The sequence below is a fragment of the Gracilinanus agilis genome, chromosome 3, assembly GCF_016433145.1.
Source record: "Gracilinanus agilis isolate LMUSP501 chromosome 3, AgileGrace, whole genome shotgun sequence".
Classification (NCBI taxonomy): Eukaryota; Metazoa; Chordata; class Mammalia; order Didelphimorphia; family Didelphidae; genus Gracilinanus; species Gracilinanus agilis.
This window is the reverse complement of record NC_058132.1, coordinates 43,020,331-43,043,571: the sequence shown is the minus strand read 5'-3', so window position 1 is coordinate 43,043,571 and position 23,241 is coordinate 43,020,331. Positions and strand designations below refer to the sequence as shown.

The 23,241-nt window shown below is 35.1% G+C and overlaps 1 protein-coding gene across 1 annotated transcript in view; it reads left to right on the top strand.

Moving 5' to 3' along the window:
• RERE (arginine-glutamic acid dipeptide repeats) overlaps positions 1 to 23,241 on the top strand; it is a 423,478-nt gene that overhangs the window by 220,609 nt on the left and 179,628 nt on the right. Inside the window, exons 8-10 of the mRNA XM_044667692.1 lie at positions 12,302 to 12,350; positions 14,865 to 14,989; positions 18,121 to 18,220. Of these exons, the coding sequence (XP_044523627.1) occupies positions 12,302 to 12,350; positions 14,865 to 14,989; positions 18,121 to 18,220 (274 nt within the window). The remainder of the gene's footprint in view (positions 1 to 12,301; positions 12,351 to 14,864; positions 14,990 to 18,120; positions 18,221 to 23,241) is intronic.

The following is a 23,241-nucleotide window of genomic DNA, read 5'->3' as shown; positions in this document are numbered from 1 at the left end:
TCTTAGTACTTCAACTCTGTTGATTATTTCTAATGTATGCTCTGTATAGCTTATTTGTATGCAATATTAGTCTATAAGTTTTCTGAGAGCAGGGATTCTCTTTTGCCTTTCTTTGTATCTGTAGCATATAGCATAATACTTAGCCTGTGTTACATGTTTGATAAATGTTTATTGGTTGACATATCATGTTCATTTATCTATTGAGAATAACTACTATTCTTGAACATTTTAATCTATTCTGATATTTTTATTATTGTAACTTCCTACAAAGATCTTTTTGGTTTTAGTTTTACCTGTATCAGTTTTGTTTGTACAAAAATTTAACTTTATATGTTTAATATTACCCACTTCATCTGTTTTGAGCCTTTCTCTCCTTTGTCCCTCCTCTTTGGCCACAAACTCTTCCCTGATCCATAGATTTGAATAGCACTTTATTTCTTGCTCTTCTTCATTTATGATGTTGCCACCCTTTTTGTTAAAATCTTGTATTCTTTTGGAGCTTATCCTGGTATAGAATGTGTTCTAAACTTAAAATTTCTGACTGACTTTTTATTTTTCCTGGAATTTTTCAATAAAAAGTGAGTCCATGCTTCAGTAGCAGAGATCTTTGAGTTTATTAAGCACTAGACTACTGTGTTCTTTTTCCTTATATATGTTGCATGCCCTAATCTTTTCCATTGATCAGCCTCTATTTTTAACAAATGCTAAGCTGAATTGACAATTAAAGCTTCATAGTATAATTTGGTATCTAGTATTGTTCAACCTCTTTCCCACTTTTTTCCCATTATTTTCCTTGAGATTTTTTTAAACTCTTACCTTCCATCATAGAATCAATACTATGTAATAGTTCCAAGGTAGAAGAGTGGTAAGGGCTTGCAATGGGGGTTAAGTGACTTTCCCAGGGTCACACAGCTGGGAAGTGTCTGAGGCCAGATCTTAACCCAGGACCTTCAGTCTCTAGGCCTGGCTTTCAATCCACTGAGCCACACACTACCCCCTTTCCTTAAGATTCTTGATATTTTTAATTCATTCTTCAGTGTGCCCCAGTTTTTAATAGAATTTTGTTATATTGTGGTCAGTAGATGATGTTTCTGCGTGTGCGTGCACACACTCCGTTCAGTAGTTGTCAGAGATCTATCATATCTAACTTTTCTAAAATACTGTTTATGTCTTTGACTTCCCCTTCCCTTCTACTCTTTTGTTAGATTTGTCTAGATCTTAATCATTGCTTTTGTATTTCATTTCATAATATTCTCATACCTTTATACCTTTCTCCCCTCAACCTCCATTTACCTCTTTATAAAGAATAAACACAGGGTGTGAAAGTACTGTGTTCTGTATTAGTATCTCTACAATGAGTCAATGACTGCCCTTCTCTACCTCTCATGTATTTTTTTTTCTTCAAATGCCACCAATAGGTTCTTAATCTTTCCCCTTTTAAAATATGTCTTCATAACTGACCACTCACTGGTGACAGTTTGTTTTTCTAATGACTAATTTCTCCCTGAGTTTACTCTTTTTTTTTCCCTCCTTTTTCCTTCTATTTTCCTGCTGAGTTTAATGTATTTTTATAGCAAATTCTGTTTGACTTAGTGTATTCTACACTTTGACTAGTTCTGCTGAAAATGATATTCCAATGACCCCTATTATTCTCCTTTCCCCACACCACTCATTCTTCAGTCATTTAGTTGGTAAATTTTTATTGAACATTATATGCCAGGTACTGTGTGCCAAGCATACTGGAGATCCAAAGAAAAGTAAAAGATAGGATAGGCCTTATACCCTTAAGTACCTCACAAAAATCTGTTCTTCCCCTTACCCCCCCCCCCCCCCCATTTCCTATTTGCACATATCTATTATGTGGTTTAATATGTTCCCCTATGTTTCTGTTTTTTTTCTCTCTGATTATATCATCATCAAAACATAAGAAACTCACTATCAAGTCTTCCTTTTTTAAATCTTTCACTGATCAATGAATTAATTACTTAATTTTAAGCAATTCCTATGGGCCAGGCATTATGTTAAATGCTGGGGATATTGAGAGGCATAAGACAGTCCCTGTCTTCAAGAAGTCAAAAATCTATTGATCATTGGTGACATTAATGTTCTGAGAGAGCACTCATGTCATTACTCCCTTTTAGAGTATTAACATTTTATTCTTGTAAAAACCCTTCTGATTGCTCATTGATATTTCATTTTTATATTTCTTTTTGCCCTTTTAATCTTTTTTTCAAATATTTACTCACTTAATGATCTTTTCAATTAGGATTTTCTCCTAAGGTGTTTTCTCCCAGAGGCTCATATTTTTTTTTTTTTTTTTGGTCGTGAGACTTATTTTTTGCTTTTTATACCACTATTCCAAAGTCTTTGCCTCTTTTTGTAATAGCTGCCTAATTAATTGTATGTGATTCTGACTGTGGCTTCTCAGTATTTGAACTTTTTCTTAATCATTATTTTTCTTCTGAGCTTGAAGCTGTGATTTTAGACTGATATTAGTGAGCATTAATTTCATATTTCTTTTGAAGATGACTGCATCTTTTTTTATTTTCAGTTTTCCTTCTGGTTCTTCTATATCTACCTAGTTTTTCTTTATGATTTTAAGAAACACCATATCCTGGCTTTTGGGGAAGAAGGGATCAGAGGGGCAGATCATGGTAATAATTTAAACCATTGAATATTAAATTTGTTCTCCTTACCAGTTTTCCAGTTCATTTGTTTTTGCTATTTGATGAGTTTTCATTTTCTTAAAAAAGTCTTTTACCTTTTATTATTTGTTGCATTCTGGTGGAACTGTTAACTTCATTGTTCTTCATATTTTCTAGAAGTTTGTTACTTGAGTATTTTTGAACTCTTGTTCTTAAATTATTGATTCTTCTTCCAAATATTTCTTCCAGTGTTCTCATTTATTTTCCAATTCTTGTACTGCTCTCATTTTGTTTGTAATATTGTTTTAAGTAGATTTTTTTTAAATCTTGATTTTTCTTCATTTACATTTCTTCCAACATTTCTAGTTGCTCTTGTGACCCTAATGTGATTTTTTTGGATACTTTAGTTGAAGATCTTTTGGAATTATCCTCTTTATCTGAGTTAATGGCTTATGTGTTCCTTTTTGAATTAGAAGTTTGCGTTTTGGCTATATTTTATGTGATTCCAGGGGGAATGTTGGTGCATTTTATAGTCCTCATTCATGCCCTCTAATATCTTGTCAGCACATTCTCTAGGCACTAAGTCATTTGTATTTTTCAGTGGTTCAGGGTCCTGCATACTTTCAGTGGATCCTAAGAAATCTGATCTCAGGCACAGTCTGATTCCTACTTGTTTAATTTTTTTTCAAACTCTGTATCTTGGTTTTGTTTTAGAGTGTGCACTCTCCTGTCCATTATCTGTGTGAGACTCCAGATCCAGCTAGCCTATATGCTGTTAGCTAGCTAGTTGGTTGTAAGGTCTCAAAGCCTCAGAACTACAGAAACATTCTCCACAAAGTGCCTTCCTTGCCACTCTTTTACCTTTTCCTCCACAGCTTGGATCCTCTTTGTCTGTTCTCATACTGTTCTTTGTGTTTCAGGAGGTAACCTGGTCAGGAGCCAGTCCAAAGTTAAAACCTACCTTTTTGTTCTTAATTTGTATTTCTTTACTTATTTAGCCTCTTGCCCTTTCTCAGGTATTTTTAATTTGTATTTCTTCATTGCTCCTTCCCTTTCAAAAGCATTTAAAAATTCCCTCCATTTACTCTCCTTACACACTTCAGTTCCTGACCTAGCTTTTCTCTTCCTTATGTTACTAAACTTTTAGTTTAATTATCTATACTTCATTCCTTTGATCCTTTGCTGTTACCTTTTCTCTTTATTCTTTTTTTTTTAAACCCTTGTACTTCCGTATATTGTCTCATAGGTGGAAGATTGGTAAGGGTGGGCAATGGGGGTCAAGTGACTTGCCCAGGGTCACACAGCTGGGAAGTGGCTGAGGCGGGGCCTGAACCTAGGACCTCCTGTCTCTAGGCCTGACTCTCACCCCACTGAGCTACCCAGCTGCCCCTCTTTATTCTTATCTATTCTGGCTACCATCCTCACCAATTTACTGAACTTAAACTTTTCAGGGGTGAAAAGAACTTCTATCTGATGGATGTTTACCCCATTTCTTTCAGTTTCTAAAGCACTGTACTCTTCTGATTCTCAACCAGCTCTCCAGCATCTCTAACCTATTGACTGATTCTTCCCTGGTCCCTTAATGTAGTATTTTCCAACATTTTGACATGTGCTCTCCTTCCACTTATTTCTAGATAGATGATGCTTAAATCTATGTTAGCCTTCAGTTCTAGATCTGTATCTTGAACTGCCTGTAAGCCTTTTTCATTGTTACCTCAGGTTTAACATAACCAAGACCGAGTTTAGTTTCTTGCTTCCAAATTCTATATCCTACATCCATATACTTCTCTCATCCCACTGCTACTCACTCTGTTACAAAACCCTTTCTGCCTTTTGCCAAGAACACTATAATAATCTCATGACTGAACTTTGCAATTCCATTAATTGATGAATAATTTCTATTTTGCTATTCATATTTTTTAGCCTGGCATTCTAGACCCTTCATTATTTTATATTACCTGGCCTTTTCAGCTGAGACCACATTTTCTCTATTCTCTTCCTCTGTACCTGATAACTGGGATACCATATCTTTTTAATCTGTTAAAATCCTACTGGGGGCAGCTGGGTAGCCCAGTGGATTGAGAGTCAGGCCTAGAGATGGGAGGTCCTGGGTTCATATCTGGCCTCAGACACTTCCCAGCTGTGTGACCCTGGGCAAGTCACTTGACCCCCATTGCCCACCCTTACCACTCTTCCACTGGGGCAATACACAGAAGTTAAGGGTTTAAAAAAAAAAAATCCTACTCAGTAGTCTATTTCAAAGTTAGCTCTTTTGTAAAAGCCCTTCCCATCCCCACCAATAATGATTGTTCTCTCTTCATCTTAATTTGCTTGTGCTTCTCTTATCTATTTACATATATTAATTTTGAATGTGTTATATTTTAATCTACTACTTTGCAAGCTCTGTGATTGCAGAGACTGTTTTCACTGCCTTATTTATGCTTTCTATGTCTAGCAACTTGCTGCTCTGAATTCATCTTTAAATCCCTACATACTTCCACCATTACATTGCTCTACTAACCAATTTCTTATTTTCTATTGATAGTACCACATTTGCCCATGTTTATAACTTTGGTGTCCTCTTTGACTCACTCCACATACATCTTCTTATCATTTTTATCTCCACATTTCTTGCTTATATAATTCCCTTCTCTGCCCACATATAGTAAAGCTTCTAACTTTAACCACATGACCAAACAGGAATTGTGGCTTTATCCCAAAGCAACAGGGCTTTTAGATGTGAGCATGTTTCCCCTGGAAGTTGCTATGGCAACCTAGAGCACACTTAATGTTACGACTCCTATTATATTTCACAAAGCTGCCGAAGTAAGTTTCCTTTATGTACAAGCCTGGCTGTGGCATTTCCCTGATTAAACACCTTCATTGGTTTTTCCCCTTTTTTTCTGAATAAAGTATTCCTTAACCTATCATTCATTCTTTCGTTTGTATGGTTCCTATGAACTTGCTAGCTTTATTTCAGTTAATTTCTCCCTCACACACCGTATTCCAGCCAACTAGCATGACTAACTATTCTTTAATCTTCTTTGGCATTCTGTCCATACACAGAGAACATAGCTTGTTTGTTCTTGGAAGTCATTGCTTCATTCCTGGAAGACATTTCTTCCTCACCTCTGCCCCATGAAATCTTCCTCCTTCTTATAAACCAGCTCATTTTTCACCTGCGGGCTCTTAAAATTTTTCCAGAATATCCTACCTTAAGCTTTTCTTTGCCTCTGCCACACCCTGTTATGTATCAAATTTATTTGTGTATGAGTCATTCCCTTTTATTGGTTTATAATCTCCTTGAAGGCAAGAGATCATGTCGTTTTCCCTTTTTTATTGCTCAGTATCCCTGCCCAATGCTTTATTTGTAGAAAGAGATTGATAAATGCATGTTGAATTGAATTATAATTGTTTCATAAATGTTTAATCATTTTATCATATAATGACATTTAAGTATTTTATCTAGAATGAGAAGATTGTTCAAGTCCTCAGAACATTGGTTTTTTTATCTGTACGAAGAAAATAGTAAGCCTTGTACTACCTATTACATTCCCTTCTATGTACTTTACATATGCTTTTTTGTTTGTTTTACATATTTTTAAGGGGAAAAATATGAAAGTATTTTGTAGTCCTTTACTATTTATAATTTGTACCCATTCGCTATTATTCTTTTAGGAAGGAAACTTTGAAATGTAGGAGTATACAGAATATTTTCAAAGATATAAGGTAATTAAGATGAAGGGCACTAGCATTTGTGGGCATTAGGAAAAGAGTCTCATAAAAAGTAGTGTCTGAGCTTCATTTCCAAAGTAGAACAGTATTCTATGAGGGAGAGCTAAGGAGGGAGAGAATTTCAAGCACTGGAACCTGTAAAGGGATAGGAATACAAGTAGATTATTGTGTTTGAGGAACAGCTTGAAGGCCAGTTTAGCTGGATCATTGAATATGGAAAAGGAAGTAATATATAGTGAAGATCATGAAAGAACTGATTTGGATTTATTAGAATAAAATTCATTCACCAGTTTTCAAATGATCAAATGATATGAATAGGCAGGGAGGAAATCCAAACTTTCAATATCCAGAAGAAAAAATGCTATAAGTAGAGAAATACAAATTTAAGCAAATCTGATGATGGGGAGGGGCAGAATACATACACACTCACAAAAAAAAGTTCACAAAAATATTTTTAGTAGCTTTTTTTTGTATGTGGTGACATTGAATTGAAAAATAAAATGGCCTTTCACATAATAGGCATTTGATTAATAGTAGTTTCCTTCCATCTATCTATTGTGGAATGTAAAGGAGTACTGATAAAAGGAGATGGTTTCACAGAAATATGGAAAGACACGTGAATGTGAACTGTTGGAATTGGGAGCAAAATCAATAGAATGATTTATATTAGAATCAGCAGCATTGTAAATGAAATAACTTGGAATGACTTTAGCACTCTTCTCAACACCATGGCCAGCCTTGGTTCCAGAGGACCGATAATGAAGAGTCTTCCTCATCTCCTGACAGAGAGTTCATAGACTAAGATATATAAACAGTGAGACATACACTTTTTTATAATGGCCAGAGTAGGAATTTGTTTTGCTTCATTATGAATATTCGTTAGAAGCCCAGTAGGATCTTATATCTGTGGTCAATGCATTCCAAAACCTACTATGTTTGTTAGAAACCCCAGATATAACTCTGTACCTGCTGACTCCCACAAATAGGTGTTCTCTTTCCCCATTCCTGGCTGTTAGTTCTATGCTCTGTGGCCTTCCCCATACCACCACTTAATTAATGGAAAATGGAAGAAGAGACCACTGCTGGGGGAAGACTTCTGGAGTTTTGAGGGTGAACTTCTAGGCTTCTAGTTAACTGTGGATGACAACCACAGAAAATGAAACTACAGATAAGGGGGTGCTACTATACTTGACACATAGTAAATTGCCTATTGACCATTTCTTTGAAGGAATAAAGAGCCACTATAGTTAAGTCAAAGGATAACTTAAGGCAGTGATTCCCAAAGTGGGCACCACTATCCCCTCGTGGGTGCTGCAGCGATCCAGGGGGGCGGTGATCGCCACAGGTGCATTTGGGGATGGTGAATAACTGTAAGGGGGCAGTGATAGTATGTGACAGGGGACACTAAGTAATATTTTTTTCTGGAAAGGGGGTAGTAGGCCAAAAAAGTTTGGGAACCACTGACTTAAGGGAAATCACGGTGTGAATGCATCAGCTGGGGAATGGTTACACAAATTGTTGTATGTGAACATAGTGGAATATTACTCTTCTGTTAAGTAATGTATATAATGGATACAGAGAAGCACAGAGTTAATGCAGAACCCCAAATGTATATAATCACTATAACAATGTAAATATAAAGAACATCCACAACAAAATAAAAATGAATCTTGCAAAATTATAATGTAACAAATATAGAGAAGTCATATTTAAGTGATTTGATATGGAACAAGAAAGGGTGAGGAGTTAAGTACAATGCCAAGATTCTGAACCCAAGAGTCTGTCTCAAAAAAATTGGGGTGCCTTCGACAGAAATAAGGTAATTGGGAAGAGGGATAACTCACTTTGTGAGGTAGCATGGTTGTATGGAAAATGTGATGAGTTTGATTGAAACATGTTGAGTTTTAGACAAAGACATTCAGTTATAATTTTCTCTTAGGAAGTCCTGTAGTGCTGAAAGGGTTGATTGAGACTGCCATTAGAAAACAGGGGACTTACTTCCATTCTCAGAATTTCAATTTTCTCAACTCTAAAATGTGATTCATAAAATATGTGCCATAAAGATATGTGCATGTCATGTAAGATTGTTGTAAAGATCAAATGAGATGATTGATTTAAAATGATGTATGAACCTTATTTTACTATTTCATATTCTAGCCATTTTATAATATTATCTCTTGGGGGATATATATTTGAAACCATCTCTTTTTTTTTTTTTCTCCTAGTCTCACAGATTAAAGGATCACTAGTGCATTTGGTTAGAGATTTCCTTCTTAGTTGACACTATCCTATTAATGAATTTTTTTGTATCTTTTTACTTATCCTTAAGTATTTTATCATACTATTATATAACTTATCATATCTGTTGATATTGTGAAATTCTTTATCAGATCCTTTCCTGAAATTTCAATATAGTCTTATCATTAAGTGGTAGTGGAAAGAGTGTTGTTGGCCTTAGAATTGGAAGCCCTTGTATTCAGATCCTTCCTCTGATATGTCCTAAGTAGGTGATCAAAGGGAAATTACTTAACTAATCTGTTAAGTCCAAGTTTTCTTCTCTGCAAAATCAAGCTCTTTCTAGCATGATTATTGTGGTCCAGATTATCATCCATTTATATATTTTCATCCTTTTACCCTCATTTATGTCCTTTTTATTTTATTTTTATTTATTTTATGTCCTTTACCACAGAATCTATCCAATAGTTAATGCTTTGTTCTGAGTATTTTGAAATTTTGTGGTTTCTACTGTCACACTTGACCTTTTTCATCTGTTATTCATGTGCTGATAAATAGCTGACCCCTCTTTTCTGATGCATTACCCAAATTGTATTTCTTATGCCATTTTTGGTTTATAAACTTTCGTTGGACACATTCTTTGGCACTCTAATGTTTATTTTTTCCCTTTACAAGCTTTTTTGTTCATCATGCATCTTTCCATTGGCCTCTGAGTTGCCTCTAGCTTTGATTCTGCAAATGTTGTGTTTTAGAATTTCTAGTCACACAGTACTCACAGCATTGGTGTGAAAAAGAAAAGGTTTAGTTTTATGAAGTAGCCTGTGATCACTAAACATTTCCAAATGGACGTTAGCCCATCCAGAGTTTCTAAATTACAAAACATCAGAGTTGCAGAGGTTGCCACATATACCTAAACCATCCAGTTCTTATAACCTTCTCTGAGATCCAGACTTATTCATCCTTTTCTTAACAAGTTCTCATTTACTTTAGGATAACTCCTAAGTGCTAAGACCTTTTTCTTTGCACCAAAATGAAACGTTTCTTTCTATATCTTCCAACCTTTCCTTTCAGTTCTGTGCTCTGGATCCAACCAAAACAATTTTAAGCTCTCTTCTACATGATCATCTACTTTAGAACAATAGAAATTATTTTTATGATTCCCTGCTCCTCCTGCCCCTAGCCTTTCAATCTGTCATTTCCCTTCCTGCCCCTCTCCCCAATTAGACCAGATTCTTCAGTCAGCCCTCATATGGTATGCTCTTTGATGTCCTGAGATTCTTATGTTAGAGACTTATGTTTCCCCCCCTTTTAACAAATAGCATTTAATCTTTATCTTATAAAGATAAAAATTGGCAATAAAGCAAGCAGTTTTTACACAGTTTCAATAACAGCAGCCATTTCTTTAAACGGAATTGTCATTTCAAAGGATTTGTTTGTTTTCTGGACTTACTGATCTATCACTTTTTAGAATCACTGCAACTTACAGAGACTTAAGAGATCTGTGACTGTTTGAGCTTACTGCCATACCCATAGGTTGTCATGTTAGTGTTAATTCTCCAAAAGTTTCACCTGTACTTGAGCTTGGCCTTCTATTTGTGGCACACCAAAACAGTGTTTTGAGCTTCATACCTTGTTAAGCCTGGATGTTATTCTCTTCTTTCCTGAAGGAGTCCTTGATCCAGCTTCCTCCTGTGCTCGGGACTTCTTGCAGATGAACAGTATTTACCAATATGCATGAGTACATATACTCAATGATTTGGCCATATAATCATATGTTATTATTTGGATAAAAAGCATTTAAAATTAATTTGAGTTATCTTTTGTGAATTTTTAGACCAATATTTCTTGTGTAATCATAATTCTAAGTTTGTACATGTAATCGTGTTCTGAGCTTTTAGGCAAAAAAAAAATTTACAAGTATCTTTTGCTCTATCTCATTTTAAACCTTTAATTCCATTATATTTGGTTGTTTCATTTCTTTTTAAATAATAGTTGTAATGTTTACTGTTCTTATTCAGGTGATTTTGTTTCATATCACTTACAGATTCGTTATTCTCCAGTCATTGGAGGTATATGATCTCAGGTTATATTTATAATTTCTAGATTTTCTGTGATTATATATGAAAAAGATGGATATTTTGTACAAACAAGCCCTTTTGTATTCCTCATTTTATCATTAGCATAAAGTCTTAATATTGGAATCAGAGGGTATCCAATTTATGAGTGTTTTGCCATCAAAAAAAACTTGACCAGGAACAAGTTATTACTATGGAGCTTACCCTTCTTGGAGTCTTATTAACTAGAGAACATACACATTCTGATATCATTTATATTTTTTTTTATGAGTTAGGAGATTTATGCTTTAATTTGGAATACTTTTTCATTAAAAAAATGTCAGAAATGATAGCTTAGTTTTAGATTCCATTTTCCAGTTTACTATTTAATCCAATAATAAAAATAGAATTTTTCATCATAATCTTCATTCTATCACTTTCATATGATACTTTCCTGTTGAATAATACATGATTTCCTGTTGTCCATGACAGTATAAGTCCTATACCAACTTCTCCTTCTTTATCTCTAAAATTATATGACACCATTTCCCAAAGTAGAACCTCTTGTCAAGTCTGTTTGATGCTGCTTACTAACTTGTGTGTACCAATCACCTTCTCTTCTCAGGGATCACCTCCGTTCTATAATGTATTCTCTATATCTCAGTCTGATTTAAAATGTTTATTCCCAGGAAATAATCAATTAATCTGGCTGATCAATTTTTTCATCTCCTTTACTTTTACAGATTCTGTTTTGTACTTAGGATAATATTAATTCAAATAGTTTTTTTTCTTTTTCTTCATTTTTTTGAGAAACAATTTTTGGCAATATTTTTCTAATGTTTTAGGATTCAGATAGGCCTGCACGCTCAAACTCCCTCTCCCCCCCAGTCTGATATAGGTAGTCAATATTTCCATATCACTCTTGTCCTATCCTTGTAGAAGACATGTATCATACATACAATAAAATTCTCATGAAGTAAAATGGAAGATGGCAAGTTTGGATCTGTACTCTGACTCCAACAGTTCCTTCCTTGACTGTGGATAGCATTTTCATCTTGAGTCCTTTGTGTAGTTATCTTGGAAATCAAGTAGTTTGGTTGTGGTTGTTGTTTTAATTTTAAGTTCACATGCTATCTCTCCAATTGAATGAAGAATTTATGAAAAATGATGAATTAGGAGAATTATTTTTATATCAATTTTTGCAGATTGATGGCACCAGATATGACACACTAGAACATCTGTCAGGCCAAAATAAAAGGACTGCCAAAAAGCACATAGAGATGGAGGGCCAGTACCCTAAGATTCACTTGTGTGTCTTTTGTAGTTTTGGGAGGGGATCTCTGAGAGCATTGGCTGCAGATGTGGGGGTCAGGTGCTATAAGCAATAGGTCCTCTCCTCTTGGACATTTTACCATAATGGTTTATTTTCTTCCTCAAAAAGCTATTTCAGGAAGCATTTATTTAGGTACATATTGGACGAAAAGAACTGTTGGACACTGGACTCAAAAACAAACCAAAACCATCCCTTCTGGTTTACTAATAATGAGTATTTTCATCATCATATTTTGGATGGCTGTGAACATTTGTATTAAAACTTCTGGGCCTTTGTTGACTGTCTCATTTTCTTGACAGGAGACTGAACAGCACCCAGGGGGAAATCCGTGTTGGACCCAGTCATCAGGTAAAGCAGATTTTGATAGCCATTCAAGCACTAGTGAAAATATTGACTGTTTACTAGGGGCTAGGAATGCAGAGATAACTGTCAGATAGCCTCTGTCCTCTTTGAACTTCTGTTCTTGAGATAAGAACATGTACATTGAGGAATGAATATAAAGTAAACATTTGGGGAAGAAAGGGCATTGGTAGGTGGAGGAATAGGGAAGGCCTTTAAAGAGAGTCTCCCTTTAGCTGAGGTTTAAAGAAAATAAGAAATTACATTCCCAATCCAGTAGTCATTTTACTCTAGAAATTAAATATGTCAAGATACATTTTATCCATTTTGCAGGTGAAAAAACTGAGATAGTGAAATTAATTGACAACCTAAAGTTGCATTAATAGGAAACAAGCTGGGATAAAAATTTAAGTTTTCTGATTTCCATCTTTGGGTTCTTTCATAGTACTACTCTGTAAAACTGCTCCTAAATTTCATTTTAAGATCCTAACCTATTTCAAAACATGTTTTACCTGGCTCTCAACTTCTAAAACTTCAGAGAAAAGAGTAGCCATGCATAGCTAGGTGACTCATTGGATAGAGAGGCAGGTCTGGAGTTGGGATGGCCGGGGTTCAAATCCAGCCCTAGACTGTGTGACTCTGGGCAAGTCACTTAGCCGTGTTTGGCTAGTCCTCACTGCTCTTCTACCTTGGAACCTAACTTGTATTGGTTCTAAACAGAAGGTAAGGGTTAAAAAAAATGTAGCTGGTTAGTTATAATAAATACCATAATGACAATTTTACTTTTAATTTTTTAAAAAACTGGAATGTGTTATTTTTTTGAAAACCATTGATTAATTACAATGTAGGTCACTATTTGCATAAATTTTTCAATGTTACTTTTTTTTTCTGTTTTGGTCTTAAGATTTAATAATAGGTGAAGACCTTAGAGATAATCTTACTTATCTCAATTTATAAATAAGTCAACTCAGACATTAAGTGACTTGTTAATTAATGAGCTCTCAAGTGAAATGAACTCAGCAACCATTGAGTCTAACCTGTACCTGAATAAGGATCTCTTTATAATATACTTGACAAGTGTTCATCCAGGTTTCCTTGTAATCCTCTAGTAAGAGTGGCTTCCCTACTCCCTTACCTCCCTCCTGCCTCTGTTTCACAAAGCAGCTCTCTCCTTTTTTGATAGTTTTAATTGCTAAGATATTTTTCTTATAGCAAGATTAAATTTTCCATTCTTCAATTTATAATTACTGTTCTCAGTTCTGCCCTCAGGAGCTAGGCAGAAGAAGTCTAATTAACCTGTTACATATCCCATAACTTCCAACCTCAGGACCTTCATCCTTAATTCCTTCCTCTTGACACCTGCAATGCAAATCCCTAACTTGAAACATACTATTTTTTTGTGGCATCTGATACAAGGAGGCAGTAATGGGATTATTTCCTCAACCCTGAGCACTGTGCTTCCCACCATTGCTATCAGACTAGTGAATTTAATCCATCGCCTTTTTCTTTGTAATATATATTGAAAAGACCCTTTGGAGAGTTCGTTAATGATTTGGTCTTTATTTCTAGTATGAAGATTATTATTAATTTAGGTATGCATCTTAAAAATACTCTGCAACCTCCAATCCCCATAAAAAAGCAGTATGTATGTTTTTCAGTGATAAATACATTTTGTTTTCTCAGAGAATAATAATAGAATGGCATTTAGGGGGATATTTTTTAAAAAATGGTCAGTGAACCAGTGATTTGTGATTGTTAGCTTGAATATGTGTATATTGTTTGCCAAAAAAATGTTTTTTCTTATAACTGTGGAAGATAAAGCTTAAAGGCTCTCTCTCCACCTCCCATGATACTTTTAGCGATCTTTTCCTGATCTTGTGAATGACTTAATTTAAATAATTGTATGTGTTAATTTATTCTGTTTTATTTCATTATTTCTTTTAGCAAATTTCTTTGGCTTCATCTGTTGTAGTTTTAATAATTTGTTCAAGACATGTTTTATAAAGTTGATATATTACAACTGTGCTTTTTATAAAATTGAGTTGTTACAAATGAAATATTTCCTGAGATATCCTCTCAAGAGTTTTTCATTTACAAGAATTCATTTATAAATTCATTTTGGAATGATAATAATAGTTTTCCTTTTCACAAGTGGGAATAGCTTGATTTCCCCTTAAATAGAAATTAAGTAGGCAGTCCAGAGAACTTTAAAATTTTTTCTATTTTATGGTCATACCATACTCAATATGAGGTTATTTATTTAGAATTTTCAATCAGCAAGCATTTAAGTGGTTACTACGTGTAAGGTTATCTCGCAGTTATAAGAACTTGTTACATTTGTAAATGTTAGAATTTACATATTGCTTTACAGATATTTCATTTGATTTTGAATGTTACTATCACTCCTGTATAGGAACTACTCTAGGTTATATAAAAGATGACATCTTTTGTAAAGTCCCCCCACTAGGGAGATATTTCTTCAGTTTGTGTCTTACTTTTGAAATTCGTGTTCTTGTGTTTTAGGCCAAACTTCCAGAATTGCAACCATTTCCTTCCCCAGATGGTGACCCTGTGACTCAACATGAGGAACTGGTTTGGATGCCTGGAGTTAATGACTGTGACTTACTTATGTACTTGAGGGCAGCAAGGTAATGAAAACTAAGTTTTACTCTGTTTTTTGATTCTGAGTTCAGTACAAAGTACCTGGGGCATATTAAATGGAAGAGGGAGTTTGACTGCATTAGAGAATTTCAGATTTAAAAGACCATTTAGATCAGTTCCTAACTGACTAAAAATTCAACTGCTATGTTGGCTTTGTAGCATTTTTGGAGATCTCTCATGAAGTTTTCCAAATATCCCCCAATATGAACCTTATCTTTTAGATTAGTGAGAAGCAATCTTGTTGTCTAGAAGTTCAGATGAGTTTGCGTCCTTTTTTGCATTTTTCTGAATGAATTCTTCTCACTGTTATGCTTCTTTTCCATAATCTATCTTAGAGTGATCTGTCCAAAAGGAAATTCCAAAATAGAGCTACAAGTTTCACTCTTTAAACCTTCCTTGGAATCTCAGTAGTCATTTGAGTGTTGTCTCTCCAAGGAATGATCATATGTTAGGATTTAATATGAAAGTGCTTTGTCTAGAGGACATTTTATCTATAGCTTTAGTGTGTAATTAGTGTGTAATTCATCAGTTCACAGAATCAAGTTGTAGAGAGTGTCTTCTTCTTGGAGTCAGAAGTTCTGGGTTTGAATATCTGTTCTGCTACTTAGCCTCTTTGTGATCTTGGACACTTCATTTCCTTTTTGGTTCCAGCTTCATTATCTGCAAATGAGATAGTTGGAATAGATAATCATGAAGATCCTTTCTAGCTCTCTATATAGATCCTATTAATATCAACCTGGTCATGGATCTATATGTTAGCATTCTTTTGAGAACCAGAAATTAGTGTAGCTTTATTACAACTACTTACAGTATCAACTTGTGGTATGATCCAAGCATTATATGCCTGATATGTTGCTCAGGATGTGTGCTTGAGCTTTCGTTACTACCTGGGTGGCTTTGGGCAAGTCCTTTTCCTTTCTGGGTCCAAGTTTCTTTATTCCAGAAATGAGAGGATTTTACTTAATACCTAAGAACCTATCAAACTGTAAACATTTTATTATTTCATTTTCATTATAGTAATCCCTATTTGTTGGACTGGACCTGTAATTTCAGTGGTATAAGCAATTCATTTCTGCTCTGCAACATTTTTTTTTTAAACCCTCACCTTCCATCTTGAAGTCAATACTGTGTATTGGCTCCAAGGCAGAAGAGTGGTAAGGGTAGGCAATGGGGGTTAAGTGACTTGCCCAGGGTCACACAATCTGCAACATATCTTAAAGAGTTAGTTGGGGCATATAAAGTTTAAGTAAGTTGTCAAGGGATGTGTAACTTGTATGTATATGAGGACAGGCTTGAACACAGACATATCTAACTCTTATTAGTTCTTTATCCATGACATCATGCCGTTTACCCAGTATATTATTTGTATTAAATTCCATGTTATAACAACAATAATAAAATATAAATTAAACAAAATGTTTTTTATAAGTAGATGTAACATGTTTATTGTTAAATTAATAATCAATATATGGATACACAATTGGAATAATTGTATATAAAGTATTTGTTTAAAATTATTTTTTAAAAGAGTTTACTACCTTATGGAATGATCAGTCAGGAAAAAAAAGATGATTTGAATTGACTTGAAGAAATATGGTTGGCAAAATTGTAGAACACTCACATTTCTATTATATATAGGTTTGCCATGTTAATATGTTGGTTTGTCATTTTCATGCATGACCTATTTACAGGATCAGATAGGGTTATGTGGCAAATCCAATTTACATGGCAAAATGCATTATAAAGTAAAAATGTTTATTCTCCCAGATGACTTAGTTAGAACAGGGGGGGTCAAATTCAGATGGTAATGGCTCACTGCATTTTTATTTTTGTTAAAAATTTCCAGTTACATTTTACTCTGGTGCCCTTTGGTACAACACTTAGTAGGTTGAATGTCAGTATCTTTAATAACAAAATTTTAAGAATCAACTTTACATTGGCAGAACTTGTATTAACTATGTAATATTTTCAATTCAGTAAGTATATTTGTACTATATAAGCACTTAATGTATGAAGGGAAGTCGTCTTGGCTATAGGATACAGTAATAAAATATGACACAGCTTTTGCTCTAAAGGAACTTGATTCGAGGGTAAGGGTTAGAGTTAGGTTAGTAGCTTCACCTTGTCATGCCTATTTGATCATTTATTAATTGGAGAATAATAGTTGGAAGGGATATCAGGCAGGGACAGAGGAGGAGAAGGTAGGGGAAGAGGGAAAGAGAAGAATATATTGTTTACTTCTTTGGTAGCGATATGCATTGTGGATAACAAAAAAATCAACCTGGTTGTTCTTTTCCCTCTAGGATTTTGTACCTTAGAGGGGAAAGGATAGTATTTCAGATGATCTAGAAAAGGGAAAAGAAGGGCCACTGGTTGGCCTGGTTGGGAGCTGGGAAATGAGATGAAGATCTAAAATGTCTGTGCTATTGTGAGGAAGGTCCTTTAACAAAGGGAATCTTCGTTATATTTGGTCTAGTAGGAAGGTTTGGCTGATGTTAATTAGCTTTTAGTAGAAGAAGTCAGAAATGTGCCCTTGGTCCTGTTAAGATTCTTTATAGAGGGAGGTAGCTGGGTTGCTCAGTGGATTGAGAGCCAGGCCTAGAAATGGGAGGTTCTGGCCTCAGACGCTTCCCAGCTGTGTGACCCTGGGCAAGTCACTTGACTCCCATTGCCTACCCTTACCACTCTTCTGCCTTAGAACCAATACACAGAATTGATTCCAAGATGGAAGGTGAGGGTTTTTTTTTTTTTTTAAAAAGGATTTTATCTAGAGGCAGAGTGTATAATTATCAGAAGTTGAAGGTGACAAAAAACAAGGAGGGATAACTGCCACCCTGGATTATATGGTTTCATAAAAGATCTTTAAGGGTAGATCATAGCTTTGTGTGGTAGAAAGTATTGTATCAGAATAAGTATCCATTACCATTGGATTAGTAGCTACAAAAGAGCCAGAAACTCCTGAGAAATCTGTAGTTTGCCATGAAAATGATATCCAGAAATCTGTAGTTTGCCATGAAAATCATATCCTGGCTGACACAAAGGAAAATGTAGTATGATGATCAAAGTGTTAAAACCTCTTTCCTTTTTTTTTTTTTTTTTTTTTTTTAAACCCATGAAGGAGCATGGCAGCTTTTGCGGGAATGTGTGATGGAGGTTCAACTGAGGATGGCTGTGTGGCTGCCTCTCGGGATGACACCACACTCAATGCACTCAACACAGTAAGTCTTAAAATTAACTCCAATAGAAAAAGGAGAATTTCTTTCTTGAATTAGAAGAGGGAGAGACTATGTGTTGATTGTAGAGTGAAGTAAATTTTTTCTTATTCTGGGCTAGTGTAGAATTTTTGGGGTCAGAAATTTATTCTATAAGTGTGGGAAGATTAGAAATGGGATATTTGGATCATATTCCTCTCCTTAGATTCCAGTGTGACCTCATCAGTCGTTGTGATCTCTAACAGTCCATGTTTCTGTCAATGTACCTTTCTAATGTTCTTCGTGGGTTTTCTGCTTGTTTATGGGCTTGGAAAACCCTAAATTTTATTTAATACTATGCAAATATATAGTAGTGAAATTTTTAATTAATTAGTATCCTGGAGCCCCAACATTCCTATTAATCTCAAGGATTGGTGCAAGAAGCACTTATTCTGGGTGGAATTTGTGTAATTTTAATGTGATTTACATGGAGTTAGATGTTTCCCTCTGTAAAACTATTTAGAAAAAAATATGCACCTATGTATATATGTGCGCATTCATCTATGTGTGTGTTTGCCCTGTGCTTAGTCTGTCATTGCAACCTCAATATTGTTCAATGTGAATTCAGCCTCTTGAGGAAAGATTCAACCTTTATTGTTATTATCAAAAGTCACTCTAGTAAAATGGTATGGGGAATAAGAGGATAGTTTTCCCATCCATCTCTCTCTCTCTCTCTTTCTCTCTCTCTCTCTCTCTCTCTCTCTCTCTCTAACCCTCCCACACACACTGTTCCTCTGTTAGGTACACTTTTAGTAAGTTTTTATGTTTTATATTTTTTTTTTCTTTTCACTGTGCCATGCTTCTTTGAAAGATTATTAGAAGGATCATTTAAGGATAAGGCTAGCTGAGCTCCTCAAACTTGCTAATTTTAGAAAAACTGGGACAAGGATTCAGGCCCTAGTTCCCTGTTTCTGTCCTCCGTATCATATTGCCTTCCGTAAAATGAAATGTGAGACAATATCATCCAAAGGAAAAAGCTCTAGCCTTGGAATTCTGAAGTTCCTAGCCTAAGTCTTCCACTCAAAGCTATTTTACTGTGGCACAAGTCATAGAATTTCTCTGAATCTCATTGTTGTTAGCTGATACATTTATACATTTGTACTGCCAATCTCGTGGTAATATCGGTATTACATTTATATGTATATAGCATATATACATGTATATGCTAAGTATGGTAAAGCATTGTTTTTGAAGTCCCAAAGTACTATTTAAATGTAAGGTAAGGAAAACAGGAGTAGGTTCATACAGTGTCATGAGTCCTAGATAATTCAACTGATAATGGATAATATACCAGAAGATATAGTAAAACTTCAGTTAACTAGGATGTGGTGGTAGCGATTGAGAATTGATTGTTTAATGAAATGTTTGTAAAATGCTCTAATCTACTTTAGCTAATGGTGATGGATGGACTATTTCTGCTTCCTATATTATCCGAGATTCATTTTTCTAAATATCTTTGAGCCTCTGTAGGAAGCTTTAGACATGGAAGGTGAAGTAAATTAGACTAAATATCTACCACCTCAACAACATCCTTGAAAGCTTTAATGATATTTAAAATAAAACCTAAATAAGTGCAAAATCCCTGTTATGGACATGTATTCTTTTTGACTAATGTAAAGATTTTCCTCACTGCCTTCACAGTGATCCACTGTATCCTCTAGTCTAATTATTTCTCCCAATCTAATATCTTGCCATTAGGAAAAAATTCTTGTTTCTTCACTCTTGTTTTGCTTATGTTAAAACTTTTACACAATATTTATTATTTTTAAACTTAAGAACTTTTTATTTCAAGAGGTTTTTTCTTTTTATATCATTACTACTTGCCTAGTAAAGGAAGCGACTTACCATGTCTGCTTAAATATAACCTTCTTTTTGTTTTCTGGAAGACAGATTCTGACTCATGATGAAGAAATTAATCTCTCATTGCATTCTATATAAAGAACTCTCCTTTTTTGACTCATTGAGAATTTCTGTTCTTATATTCCTCTTTGGGGCATGTGTGTGTAAAGTGTGTGTCTTTTAAGTCAATTAATAAATGTTCACTTAGCGCTTCCTGCTTAGGGAGTACTGAGGGTAGGCATTAGTACCATAGATTAGATAAAGGATAGTCCTTCAAGTAGTTTATGATTTAATAAGTCAATTTGAGTAATAATAGCTGGTACTCATAGAACCCAAACTGCATCTGTGGTTTCAAAGCTTGGTGAGTAGGAAAATGTTGGTGCCATTGAAAGAAATGGAGATGTTAGGAGGAATGGAATGAATGAGGTGCTGAGTTCAATTTGAAATGTGTTCAATGTGAGAAGCTTTTTGTATATGTAGTAGAACTGTCCAGATGGCAGTTAATGCAGAAGTAGAGCTCTTGGGAATAGTGAATAGTGGCTAAATAGAACTCGGAATTATATGAATAGAATGTAATATGAATAGAATATAATATGAATTATATGAACTGATCTATTGAAGGTATGGTAATGGATGGGATCAGAAGGAAAGGAATATAGAGGGAATTGGAAGAAGGGGAAGTGGTAAGGACTAAAAGAGAATGTTTATAGAATTTGCTTTAGGAAATTAATCAGATCAATAGAAAACCTGCCATTCAGTAATGAAGTAATTGAAGTTAGGTTGCATGGCTTTGTTGTGGAGACAATTAGCTTATTTTTTTGATCTTCTCCAGAATCACTAAGCAGTTTGGTAAAAAGAAGAGAGAAAGGAATTATTAAGTAAGAGGAAAGATGCAATTGAGGGACTGGAGACGTCACAGAAAAGACAGAGTAGAAATGATGGTCATGTGAGTTGTGGAAACTGAATTGATAGGCAGACATTTTAGAAAGTTTATTAATGTAAATATTGCAATCACCAAGGATGATAAGGTTTGGGGTTAAGAACAGGCAGAGTTATTTCTGATGTTGTGGAGAATGGTGTATGAGTAGATGCTGTGAACTTTTGAGAAACAGCAGAGGAAAGGTTTGGTAGGGCCCTTAAGGAACAAAGACTGTCCTGACAGCATTTTTTGCCTTGTGAATTTAGAGCAGTGATTCCCAAAGTGGGCGCCCCCGTGCCCCCTGGTAGGTGCTGCAGTGATCCAGAGGGGCGTTGATGGCCACAGGTGCATTTATCTTTCCTATTAATTGCTATTAAAAATTTTTTTTTTAAATTTAATTCCCAGGGGGCTGAGTAATATTTTTTCTGGAAAGGGGGCAGTAGGCCAAAAAAGTTTGGGAACCACTGGTTTAGAAGGTTGGCAATGGATATATTATATTATCTCCTTAAGGGAAATCCCAGTAAGTGCTGAGAATTATCATTCTGAAAGGGAATTCAACAAACATTTATTAAATGACTTCCTTATAAAAGTCAGATAAAAGGAATAAATGGACAAGACCAAAAGTCTCAACCTCTTGGTACTTACATTATTATCATATAAGAGATAGAGGACAAAAGGAATGGTAAGAAAGAGTGGAAGGACCAGGCAGGCTGAAGCTTGGGGATATTTTGATTAAAAATATAGGAAGTATTTAGCAGTGGAAGATATATTTGCCTAGATATGAAATGAATCTAGATGAAAGTGGTTTAAAAAATAAATTTTGGGGGGGTAGCGGTAGCTAGGTGACTCAGTTAATTGAGAGCTAGGCATAGAGATGGGAGATCCTGGGTTCAAATGTGGCCTCAGACACTTCCTAGCTGAATGGTGTAGGAAAATATAAGTAATGGGGTAAGTAATTTAATACCAACTGCCTAGCCCTTTCCACTCTTCTGCCTTAGAACCAACACACAGTATTGATTCTAAGATGAAAGATAAGGTTTTTTTTAAAAAAAAGAATACATTAGAAATTCTTAGGTGGATATTTAGTAAATTGCCCTATTTAAATGGAATTTTGGCTAACATTTCATGTCTCCCCAAACCTTCACTATTAAAGAATTTGTATTGGAATGGTCCTAAAAGGCTAAGAAGTGCATACACATCATACATCAACAAGTCTCTGTAGATCTGTCTCTTTGTATTGCACATCCCAGTTTTACCTCCAGGGACCCTGAAGAACAAGCATAAGTTCTCTTCCACATCATATCCCTTCTTCCTCCTATCCTCTAACCTTCTTTTCTCGAAAATAAACATCCCCCAGTTCTTTCAATTGACTATCATTTGGCATGAGGCTCTTCAATAATCTAATGCAGCCATTCTCAGGATATTCATTAGCTTGTCAAAATCGTGCTTTTTCCTTGATACTATGTCTTTCTATGTAGCCAGTGATCACATTAGCTTTGATGAAGGTGAGGGGTTACTTTGGCATTTAACTATTAAGTGCAGATTTTCCTTTCCCTTATCCTCTTCCTTCTTTCTCCAGTGTCTATTTGTCTCAGAGCTCATTTGGAATACCAGGAAAACTGCTTCTCAGAGGTGACAAACTATCCCCCTTCCCTTGTCTAAGCTGAGTTACTGCTTACATAACTTGAAAAGGAAATGCTCCATTCCTTCTGATGAGATGGAGAAGTGCCAGACATTACCATCTGTCAGCTCTGCTGGAGCTTGCTACGACCCCTCAGCATTGCCATTTGGTCTGCTTATGTAATTTAAAGACCTCTAGACCTAGATATCCACCACATCACTTTGTACTTCCAGACTTTTTATCTCGCTTGAAATGGCACTGCATTTTTCTGTATTGTCTCCACTAATGAGAGTGTGACCACTTGGAGAGCAGAGACCATTTCATTTATTGCTATTTGTATTCCCCTTGGTTAGCACAATGCTTGGTTCACAGTGAGCCCTTGCAAAATGCTTTTTCATTAATTCAGTTACATTAAGGAAGAAAGCTCTTGAAACTTGAAGAATGATGGGAATTTCAGAAAAGAGATAATAATATTTATGTAATACTTTTAAGGTTTACAAACAGCTTTAGATGTTATCTCATTAAATTTCACAACCACGTTGAGATGTTGGTGCTATTATTTATCCATTTTTATAGATGAAGAGGGTAGATGACTTGTCCAGGATCCCA